This window comes from Podarcis gaigeae (genome assembly GCF_964106915.1).
Source record: "Podarcis gaigeae genome assembly, chromosome: 3".
Classification (NCBI taxonomy): Eukaryota; Metazoa; Chordata; class Lepidosauria; order Squamata; family Lacertidae; genus Podarcis; species Podarcis gaigeae.
Window position 1 is genome coordinate 24862802 of NC_139680.1, and position 11923 is coordinate 24874724.

Here is an 11923-nt window from a genome sequence, read left to right on the forward strand (position 1 = left end):
CAATTTTAAGTTTAGAAGGCAAGACAGTTCTTACGTCACATTTATATTATTTTTCAGCTTGCAAGATTCTGTTTTAAGTTAAGGATCCACATGGGGCAGAAAAAGCAGTTATTGTAGACAATCTACTGAAGTGCAGTGGGATTTTTTAAAGACAGTTGGGTGGAAGCAAAGTACATAATCTTCTTTGAGGGCCATCAGCACAAGTCAGTCTTTGTCTTTCAACCATCTGATGCAAATTCTGTAAGTTTCAATTGAAACAATATGCTCATTATGGTATCAAATAGAGGAGCAGATAAACCCAAAATGACAGACACATGTGCATTGCCTACCTTACCTTTCACACACAGATCATCAACACTATTCCTTGTGAGACTTATGCTGGTTGCACATAGGAATCTACAGCTTCTCTTATTAGGGGAAAAGGGTAGGATACAAGTTTAATACATAATAATGTATTCCGTTCTGATAAATTCTGTATTATTTTATTCTCTGTTTAGCCATTTTTCTAGAGTAGAAATGTAAAACGTTTAAATAGAAATACATTTCTAGTGAGACTTGATCAGTTATACAAGGATAACGACAAAATTGTTCTGGTCTTCCTCTGTCTTAAAAGTAAATATGTCAAACTTTCTTCCCTCAAAATGTGTTCCAATAAGAACAAATTTTTATTGTTCCCTAGAACAAGCTTAAAATTAAAAGAGGATGTGAAATCCGAAAAGAAAGGTGGATTTTGGGACAGTTTGGTGATAAAACAGAACATCCAGTCCAGGAAGCCAGACGAAATTGAAGGATGGGAGCCACCACAGATCCCTGCCAGTGATAACCTCAGCGACGCTGGAAGTACTCTGAGTGACTATCCATCTTGGTCAGGTTGGGAAGACGAAACCAAAGGCTCCACAAAATACACCAACCTGGCAAGCTCAGGAAATAGCTCAAGATGGAGCATCAGATCAGCTGGAAGGTTGGTTAGCATAAGGCGACAAAGCAAAGGCAACCTTACTGATAACTGGGAAGAACTAGAATGACATACAAAATGTGAAATGTTCTATAAGTGATGATAAGCGACATGGTTATGTAAATCTTCAAACCAAAATCAAAACTGCTTAATATGCACCTTTACAGAAGAGTATTCAGATTGTCCAACCATCTGCTCACCTTATCCTAAGTTTCTTAGTTCTTCCGTTTTCCATATTGAATGAAGTCGAGCACCTACTTTGTGCCTATATTTCACACATATTCTATAGCACCTTGGCTCGCTTTTTTAAAAAACTAAACAAAACCCCCACAATTTAATGAATGTATACACTGGTTGAATATTTGACTGCCTTACATAAGAACTTCTCTAGTTTGAAGTTCTCTCTTTCCTAGTTTTCAGACATCAAAGATCTATATTTTGAATGCTGACCCTGTTGTGTAAAAGTGCTGATTTCCCGTTTGACACTGCATTGTTTCAGCTTGATACATTGCTTTCATTGTCCTGAACATGAACACATGATTCTCAGGCTGGAACGTCGAAGATCCTGCATTTCCCCTAAAGTCCTGAATTGCACATGACTTGTAAGAACCCCACACGTACGTGTTTCTTCTTCCGTTACAAAATATTCGCTGATGAATTTCAGGCTTCCATGTATTATGTTGATTAATCAATAATACGGCTAAAACAGGTTTGCAATCATCCCAAACCACATAACCACAGATGAATGAGGTGACCGCTAAGATCTGATTTATGTATTCCCTAAGTGCTGTAGCAGGCAACAAAAGTAGCTTTTATATGCTTGGGCTTCACATTGCAGTAACAACATACAAAAGGGCCCATCGCCTCAATAACCTAGGTCACACAGGTACTTTCTATACTAGTACAGTCTGAAATGGGTCTCTGTGTGCATTACCAATGCAGTAGGGAGCCTACCCTTATGACTATGAGTGTTGTCAGCATCTACTATATCATTTAGGAAATGTAGGAATCAGGCCCAAATTCAGAAAACTATCTGTTTGAAGGGTTATTATTGCTTTTTTCCTTCTGTCCCCATTCCCTCAAACTATGACTCCATGTTGCTCTTTTGCAGGACGTGTTTGATGTTCTCTTGGCATTTACAGAATGACAGTAGTTAATGCTCTGTCTCTGCTATGTACAAGGGTTATTTAAGTATGTGTATTTGCTGTTGTGAGGTTTAGTCTTACTGGTTGCTGCTACTTTTTTATTAATAACAAAGAGCTATGCATTATAGTGCACATGGAAAGTTGGAAATGTACTGTAGGTAAAGTTTAGGGTATCTCACCCCCCCCCCCCGAGTACTTTTACCTATCCATTTTATTTAAAATTGTCCAATTTATAAGATTGGAGTGACATAAAGACACTATAATTCAGTGTACTCGCACCACTGTGACAGAAGAAGTCCAATACATCAATTTAACGTCTCCTTTCAATCATAACATAAGATATACACATATGTGTTACATGTGTGCCATTTTTGCATCTGTGATAGCCAAATTCTAACATTTAGCTATATGATACAAGATAATCTTTGCTACATTGAAGACAAATTGTTAATGGTGAGAATAACCGAGCACCACAACTTTCATTTCTTATGACTTGGCTCTGCGTACAACTTTTTTCAATGGCTGGAGATCTAACTGGCTCAGAATGATTTTGCCCAATTCTTCAGTTCTTGCAAAAGGAAGTCTTAACCTTGATACTACTTGGATGAAAGTAGCAAATTGTCAGTAAAAGAGGAAAAATAGTAGACAGAAGTCACCAGAGAGCCATCTGTTTGTCTAGCTGCCACTATTACTGATCTGAATATGAAAAAAACATGTTAAAAGTGCCTTGTTCTATAATACTGCACCATAAATGCTCAAACCTTTTAATTACTTCCTTGTTCCTTGTGGACACTTGTTTAATACTCTGTAAAATGAATATCAATCCAAGATGCTAGACTTAACTATTTGTCCCAAATTATGAATCTTTACTTGATACTGATGCTGAGCCTATGTACCTCAGCTTGTACCTTATTCAGCAATATGGACACCTTTAAAAAATTCAAGACTTGCTTCCAGTGAGATCAGCAATTTTTAAACAAAATGAAATGTTTTATAACTATGCAGACTATCCATTTTATGTTTTCATAATTTAATAGCCCATTCCACATAAAAAGTTGTCACCCAGTGACAACAGCTGATGGTAAAGTTTCTGTCACTGGTGGATACAACCCAAAGATTTTACAGTACTCTTGTGCAGGTTGCAGGATTCTGTGGACTCGTCTGTCACAGCTAGAGAGTGCTTGTGGAACAAGAACTGTCCTCCTGTTCTGTTCAAGTAGCCTGCAGCTTGGAATTGCACTATTAGTCCAACTCTTCTTGCTCCCCCCCCCCCCCGAAATGTATTTGAAGCCAATAGCATTTGTGCTATTTTGGCAGGAGGCCACAAAAAGCTTGTATCCTTTCCAACACCAAACTGTACCCGCTTGCTATGGCAATACAATATTGTGCTTTGTAGGGTTGGGATTTTCAGCTGTCACACAACTGAACCTGTATTGAAAAATGCAGATTTGTTTAGGCAAGTTAAAAGCAGAGGATGCAAACCAGTCAAAGCTGACGCTTGTAAGTCTCATTCGGTTGAATGGAAAAGTGAAATGCATGTTTAACTTTCACACATAGAAATAAGTAAGACTTAACACTGGTTAACTTTGGCTAGACCATGTTCTGAATTTTATGTCTTAGATATAATTGCAGAATATAGCCATTTTCTTTATGCAAAGATTTCTATAGTTTACAGTCCTTTGGAGGGCCTTCATACAGCAGGAGCTGAATTGTGGGACGTTGGCACTGAGCTCTATCTTGGGGAAAAACCCAGGAACGATGGGGCAAAGGTGGTTAGAAGCTCAGTGTTCACCACCTGTGGAAGCTTCCTTAAACTGTGATAGGTAGGGGTTATGCCTTGCACATTATACTGTCAAGTGCCTGTACTTTACCTTGATGACATGCTTGTGATGCTACGGCTTGATTCCACGTGAAAGAAATGTTCACACATTTGTGCTGCATTTAGATACCAATGAAGACAAAGAAACATCCATCACTCCAGATCCTGTGTGTTGGCTTAAGCTGTTAAATAGTCTCATTTGTGCTGACGCAGTGCGAGCTTATGCACAGATTCTGACCCACTTCTCAGAAAACAGTTCCCGTTGCTCCTCTCAGTCACATGACAGGCAAGCCTTTGCTTTAGCTTCTACAAGGCCAGCACACTACAAGGTGTGCCTAGCCCTGCTTTTCTACCTTCCCACCACAACCGATGCTGCCATGAACAGCAGGAGCTCTGAAGGAAGCACTAGCAGCCTGCTGCTGAGCTTGATCCTGTCCCAAGCACTGATGTGAGGGGAGATGTTTCCTTCTTGGTCTGTGTGCTCTGGAGTGGGTGGCAGGCCCACAGGATTAAGCTAGGGGAGATATTTGTAAAAATGGGACACAATCCAACAAAAGTTCTGCACTTTCATACCTCATTGATTTCCATGCTATTTAATGTGTTTTTCTCTCATTGAAATCAGTGAGATGCAAGTGTCCTTCAGTTTGGCTGGATCATGCTCATATTTTCCTAAAGCATCATTCTTTAATTTTAAGGGCAGTGGTTAAATTTTAATGTAATTTATGGTTGTGCTTTTGTAGGATTATTTGTTTGAAATGAGATTACTCTTTTGTGGTATTTTATGTGTTGGGCAAATTTTTATTCTTTCAATTCTTTTAAAATATCCACGATGTAGATGTTTGTGGACATTCCCTTTTTTAAAAAAGGCATATATCCTTCTTTGCTTTGTAAACATTTGATTTTATGTCCACTGGTTTTAAAGACACCATTACGATTGTATTCCAAGATTGCACATATGTAATGATTTAACTGTTTATATTGCCTTTTCGCTGCACATAAGCATAAATCTTGGCTTGAACTCCATGAAGGTGAAAATGCTTTATGTGGCTGTAACAAGTCACAATGCTCACAGTTTCTCTGGTATTTTATTAGTTTCACTTCAAATATAGTATTTTCACAGATGAATTAAAAAAAAAATAGTTGAAACCAAGCCGTTGAATTATTTCAATTAAATCTATTTCTCTTAAGACAGGAAAACCTGTCTGTATTAGTCACTGAGATCCTGCCCGCCCATCTGACTGCCATACTTCTCAAAGTGCCATTGGTCAATTTGTTTGATTTCACAATAGAGCTATAGAAGTCAGTTTCATGGTCCTAGAGTTTCCACATCTGCAAAAAGAACAAAGGTCCAGGGTATTACTTCCCCTGTGGTTACCATAGGTTTAGGTACTCCAATGTCAAATACTCAGCTGCAACAATGCATAAGTGTTTGAGCAAGCAATGGACTTTTAAATCACCTCTGGCAAATGTGGATTAGTTTAACAGAGCATTTTGGAAGAAAACTACAGATCACTTGCTACTTATTTTCTATGTTTATTCTTTGCCTTCAGCCTTTCACTTACATGAAAAAAATGATACACATAACAAACACAATAAACCACACTAATTTGAAAATAGCTGTAAGACATGGTAGATAAAGGCACAATACAAGATTAAAAAGATTGGGGGGAAAGGTATTTGTCCGATGTTGAAATCACATCAAGAAAAGCACCGAACATCAAGAAAAGTCTCCCTAGCAAAAGCACTGCAGAAGGTGCCACCCTGAAAAATACTCTCTCCCCATTCACATTGGCACAAATAAGAGAATAGCCTCTGATGATGTGAACAGGAAGAGGTTCAGTACAAGAAGTCCAACAGATACTGAGGTCCATAGCTGTACACTGCTTACAGCGCAGGGTACTTAAAAAAGTCACATAGCTCACAGCTTTAAAAAACATGATTAAAAGCATTTATCATTTCTGAAAGATCACCTGCATAACTTTCTGTGGTATCTGTCTCTGTTCAAGAAGGGCGGAAAACCTTGCTGGTGGTATTTATTTCTTGTTTGGCTTTGATGGGAATCTTTATGTAAATACTGGTCAAGGCGCAGTGTGGTTATGCCTCCCCTTTGCACATAGCAGCAAGTGGCCATTTATCTCAGCCAGCCGTATTGTGAAGAGTTTTGCTTCCGTTAGCATTATAAGTCAGAAATCCCCCACCAGGGAGCTGCAATGTTATCCCTGGCTACTTGGTTCTTTTGTACAATGCAATAGCTACTGGGCAGCTTGTCTGAAACCTGTTCTGGAGTCACCACTATGGGGGTTTGCATAAATATCGAAAATAAACCAGAGACTGATGGTTGCTTCATGACTATGTATGCAAATAGAGATCTGTGGCACCTTAAAGGCTGACAGATCCATTATGTCAAGGCAAGCATCTCCCAAACTTCCAGAGCAAATGTTTGGGGTGCACGTGGGATTGCAGATGAAGGAGAGAAAGGAAAAGTCCCATTGCCTCGAACTCAAACATGGGCAGCACTGAAATCCACCCAAAATGTTGACTCCCTGCCCATTCCAATATTTAATTAAAAGCTTAATGTTGCAGTTCCTGCCTGTTTTACTGCTTCCTTTTTGAGAAAGAGAGATTTTCCACAACAGACAAGCTGGTGCTACAATTGTTTGCAAAAGTATAATGTCCCACCCGCCAAAAGAGTCAACATGAACAGGCCTGGCCTGGAAAAAAACCTAGGATGACAAATAAAAACACAGGACTGCAACAATTTGACAATTTCTTCATCGCCTGGACTCTATAAAAAATAAGAAAATCAAAGATAGAGAGCACTTACTAATAATGAAATTATTTGCCTTAAAATAAGCAATGCTGGCTACTGTACCCATGTGCACAAAACTACAAACCAGAGCTGCATACACAAATTCAAAGTACATTCTTTCCCTCAAAGAGTTCTGGGCACTGTAGTTAACCCCTCAGAATTCCAATTCCAAGCAACCCTTAACAACCTACAATACACAGATAATTATTTGAGGTGGGAAATGTCCTCTAGCATACTTTAAAGGTATATCATGCACACAGCCTTTTGCCACCGGGTTTCTTTGCAGGAACATTTCCTTGGCACTGCAGGAAGATGCCAATCACAAAGGTGCTACACTTGTTTCTGCTTGGGGTGTTGCTAAACCGAACTGCTCTTTGACCAACCGTTATGGATTAAACTGCAGCCCTCGGCTATTTGGTGTATTTCAAAAGACACCAGAATGCCCTAAAATGCTTCTTGAGAAAGAAACCCTCTTTAAATGATCTCCAGAAAGATTTCACAATGGTATTTTGTACTGTGTATTTTATAACCAACCCTATTTTCCCCTCCTTTGCATGCAAACTCCCTTTTGAAACATGTTTAAACAATCGGACCAGCACTTTTTAGAGCTGTCTGATTTCCCCCCACAAAAAACCACAGCAGAATATAGCTTGGTGAGATGTGGGGGAATTCACTACATGATCGTGTACCCAGGGGCAGTTTGCAGAGGGAAGGGAAATGACCATACAAACCCAGAGAGAAAACATTACCTTGTGACCCATTTTCTGTGAACAACAACAAGAAAAGTTAAACAAAGGCCTTCTACTGATCTCAGATTTTCTTTATCCGCCCCCTGCTGCTCAAGGACCTCGACCCTCCTCACTTTCGCCTGCTGTACACTCTGTTTAAGGTAAACAACAGACTCATGATAATGACTTGGCAGTACAGCATATGGCAGCTGTAAACAAGAAGGAAAACAAATCAGTCTTCACTTCCCATTAGGAAGCAAGCTATTGTTTGATAAAGATCTATGGGTTGATTCCCTTCAGCTCGAAACAGCCCTATGGAAGATTTATTTTTTTCCATTTCCCCACCTCAACAGCAGAGTAATTAACATTCCTAATGTAAATAGATTTCATATAAAATAAATCAGCTGCCACTCCTAAGAAATGTAAAAACTATTCAGATCCGCGGGACAAGGTTGTGGCATTGTCAAACATGCCTTGTTACTATTTTATTCTTACTGTTCCCAGCTGTGTATTGGGACTTGAGCCAGGGTCAATTCTAGGTGAGCATAAAAGCCTTTCCATTTGCTGGTGGGGTTTTTTTATGAGTTTGTCCTTGAGAACTTTGATTGGCTTCACAGAGGAGAGAGAAGAAATGCCAGGCTAGAGGGGGGCGGCAGTCAACTGAGCTCAGCCTTCTGTTTCAGACTGAAGTCACCTCATTCAGATGCCCACATTTCACCCAACTAAGGCCATCCTGTTTAACTAACCCCAGTCGTTTGACTCCTGCAGCACGGGGGTTTTCAGGAAAAGACTCTGAAGCCTAGTTCCCAGGACCAAAATGAGACAGTGGGTTGGCTCCAAGGAAGTCATTGTGTTAGTGGAACGACTTCTGTTTGTGCAGTGGGACTTCCTCTCCTATGCCACCACACATATGTGCCTACACACAGAGAGAGCAAATATGCTCCAGAGTTTCCTTCACCGCCAAGAGCAAATTTGGGGGGGCAGAATGTTCGGGAGAAGTCATTCCACTCACATAATGACTTAAAGAGTCAACCCTGTTAACTGAACTTAAGTCCAATTGATGTGAATGGCTCCCACTGATTTCAAATATATGATATATTGGGACCCACTGAAATCAGTGGAACACATTTCAGCTAGGTTAATCTGGAGCCATTGGCTCATACATCAGAATCTGGTCTGCCAGAGAATATAAAGGAGATGGCGTAGGCTTGGACTGCTATTTAAAGAGTGTTAGGCGCTGATAGGAAGGTGCTCAAATCTCCCTCCTCACCCAAACTGCTATTTTAAAGTAGTTTACACCACCTTGTACACCATGTATGCCATCTTGAGATCCTTGGACTATAAAGGTAGTATACAAATGTAGTAAAAAATAAATGTATTAATTAATAAAAAATGATGTAATAAATATTGTCTCCTGTGGGTGGTCCCAAGACTGGAATTAATCCCCATGTGAATAAGAGGGGCTTTAAAAGAAAAGAAAAACAGGCTGGAAGAGAGGTTTCAGCATCTTCCCTTCTCAGTGTAGGGAAATCCCATTGGAAATGATGGAAATTCTCCAACATTAACTGACTGTGATCTGAGCAACTACAACATCCTACCAGAGCAGTTCAAGCCCAACTTTTAAGTGTTAATTACCCCCACACAGTCCTCTGGTTATTCCAAGGCCACTGGAAGAGCATCTCTTTGCTTCTTTCTCTTCTTACCAAACATGGTAGGAAATGGACATTATTGCTGCAGGAACTTTGGCACAATTGCTGGAAGTCATGTGCACATGAGTCATTCAACTCTGTTCACTCATGCCTTCATTGTACCAGGTCCAGAGGGCACACCTCTGAAGACCTTTAAAAGAAGAAAAAAACAACCTAAGAAGGGTGCATTAATATCTTTACTGTGGAAAAAAATTGCTCCAGTTTCTACCCTTCTCCACCCCAGTCTTTCAACCGCTGCTTCTACAGATGGTACAGACTAGCTGACTTCATTTGCTAGAAAAATGAGTATCATCCCTGCTATTGGAAGGCCCACAGCTTTGTGATAGACCTAGCAGAGTTTGCATGCATATTATGTATACTGTAAGGTTCAAAACCGTCTGCCATATAGAAACCACAGCCAGTCTCAAGAAACAATACTGCACCAGATGCACCAGAGGTTAGATTTATATAGACTCAGAGACACAACATGACCACATTCATACATCATGATAAACCATAGTTCTTAGCTTGCACATTACTTTTTGAGTGATACATGCTACCTGATCACTCCTACTATGCTCCTGCCCTGGAACAATCAAGAGAAACAAACCAGGAAGGCGCAGTTAAGCTTTGCTTCTGGTTACAACCAAACTAGGGATCATGGTTCCTTGCTTCCCAATAAGCCATACTCCATAAGCCAACCATGGTTTAAAAAGGTGGCTAGCATTTGTGGCTCATTTCAGAGGAAAACCTATGATCCCAGGTCCGGATGTAACAGGAAGCCAGGCTTCTGATTGTGACTTGTAAATGTGGCCAGCAACTCAACAGCAGAAACACAGATGCAATGATGTAGGCTTTTGTTCCCATGTCTTCAACATTCCACATAAAGGAGGGAATGTGCCATAAATAAATGAGTATCAAGAGGCTGCAAACAGTCAAGTGTACACTTTGTTGTCCAGGCTTGCCTTCTCTCCAGTCATCTCAAGCCATGCCAAAACTTTGCCCCAGTGTCCTTTTATTTTGTAAAGAGTACCTACACTCTAGGCTACCAAAGTAGTTTCTCCTAGACATATGAGAAACTATTGGTCCTCAGAGCCATTATTAGACACATCTCAACTTGGAGTTGATCAAAATCCATTTTACAGGACCTTGCCAAAACAAACAAGACTTTGCTGTGATTAAGAGCATGCTAAAGCTTGCTTCTTCACTTGAGCATTCTCCAGATCTTGTTGGACAACCATTCCCACCACCCATAGATACTGATTATGGAGATGCTGTCAAACCATGCTGGGGGTCGTGTGCACAGGCTTCCTATCCTAGCTCTATCTCAGGAGTAGCAAGCCTGTTGGCTTCTGGATGTTGTTGGGACTCCAGCTCCCATCATCCCTCACCATGGACAGTGCTGGCTAGGACAGATGAGAGTTGGAGTTCAACAAAATCTAGACAGCACCACATAGACTACCTTTGATTTAACTTCCACCTCCTTCCACTGCCCTTGACTGCTCCAGTTTGCAATCAGTTTGCACCTTGGATTATTCATATTTTAAGCCTGAAAACAAGACCTGCATTTTATGCTTTAAGGTATATAGCACCTTGTTGATCTGAGGCAGGGGTAGGCAACCTAAGGCCCATGGGCCGGATGCAGCCCAATCACCTTCTCAATCTGGTCCGCAGACGGTCCAGGAATCAGCGTGTTTTTACATGAGTAGAATGTGTCCTTTTATTTAAAATGCATCTCTGGGTTATTTGTGGGGCATAGGAATTCGTTCATCCCCCCGCCAACTTAGTCCGGCCCCTCACATGGTCTGAGAGATGGTGGCCTGGCCCACAGCTGAAAAAGGTTGCTGGCCCCTGATCTAAGGGCAATGTGGGTTGTGGGGAAACATATTTTATTTCTGATCAGGCTGCAACGTAAGACACTTCTTATAAGGGAAAGTTAAATCCACACATGGTAAAATTGCTTAGGCAATTGCTGTCATCACTTTTCTGTCACACGGGAAACTCAAGCTGTGCTTCGTTTCTTTATTGTCTCTGCTTCAAGCACTTCCCAGCATTCCCTACAGGCTTTCGTTTGCAGTTCACAAGATGGAGACATACATATAACTGTGGCCAGAACATTAGAAACTGATTGCTCCAAAATACAATCTAATTGAACTCAAACACAATCCAAGTCAGCAGCACCCTTTGTGGCCTCCAGGGATAAGAAGACCATTAGCACGGAGGACAGATGACAACATTTCAGAAGATAAGCCCTAACACCACCTTCCAGGCATAACTGAAGGTTGCTATTTTTACTCTCAGCAGAACCTCAACTTTGGTATGTTTTCCCTCCTGAGGGCAAACAAAGCCTGAATCCAGGTATCTTGCAGGAATAATAAAATAACTCATAAATCAGGCAAGCAGCATTTATGTTGGAGATAAGCAACAGGTTCACAGTATAAGTAGTTCCCTCTCATCTTTAGACACTGGTAGGTCACACAACAGAATGCTAGATGCCCAAAAGCCTGGGTTAATATATACTTGTTTCCACCATCTTTTCCCTCAACCATACAGTCCTGCTTCCACGTTGCTATAGCCAAGTATGACTGTATTTGCTGGGAAACGGGAGTGAGCCAGTCAGAGGGGGCTAATGGGCACTCAGTCCCCTTCTTTCGTCCTTTGAGAGATTGTCAGCATTCATCAAGAAAAATTGTTGTATTAGCTATATTTTTGAGCTCTGGAGCTTTTAAAGACATTTTTGGCATGATTTAACCCCTGTTGTCAGTTTTCCAGGACATTT

The 11923-nt window shown here is 40.6% G+C and overlaps 1 protein-coding gene and 1 long non-coding RNA gene across 2 annotated transcripts in view; one reads left to right on the forward strand and one right to left on the reverse strand.

Annotated features, from left to right (window-relative positions):
• Window positions 1-5069, forward strand: part of TDRP (testis development related protein) — a 33545-nt gene extending 28476 nt beyond the window's left edge. Inside the window, exon 4 of the mRNA XM_083730897.1 lies at window positions 680-5069. Within this exon, the coding sequence (XP_083587023.1) occupies window positions 680-1025 (346 nt within the window). The 3' untranslated portion in view covers window positions 1026-5069. The remainder of the gene's footprint in view (window positions 1-679) is intronic.
• LOC310840866 lies at window positions 3363-8865 on the reverse strand. The gene is made up of 2 exons (XR_014562222.1): window positions 7478-8865; window positions 3363-5248 (listed from the first exon to the last, which is right to left on the reverse strand). It is a non-coding gene; the product is annotated as an uncharacterized lncRNA (long non-coding RNA).
• Window positions 8866-11923: the final 3058 nt, after the last annotated feature.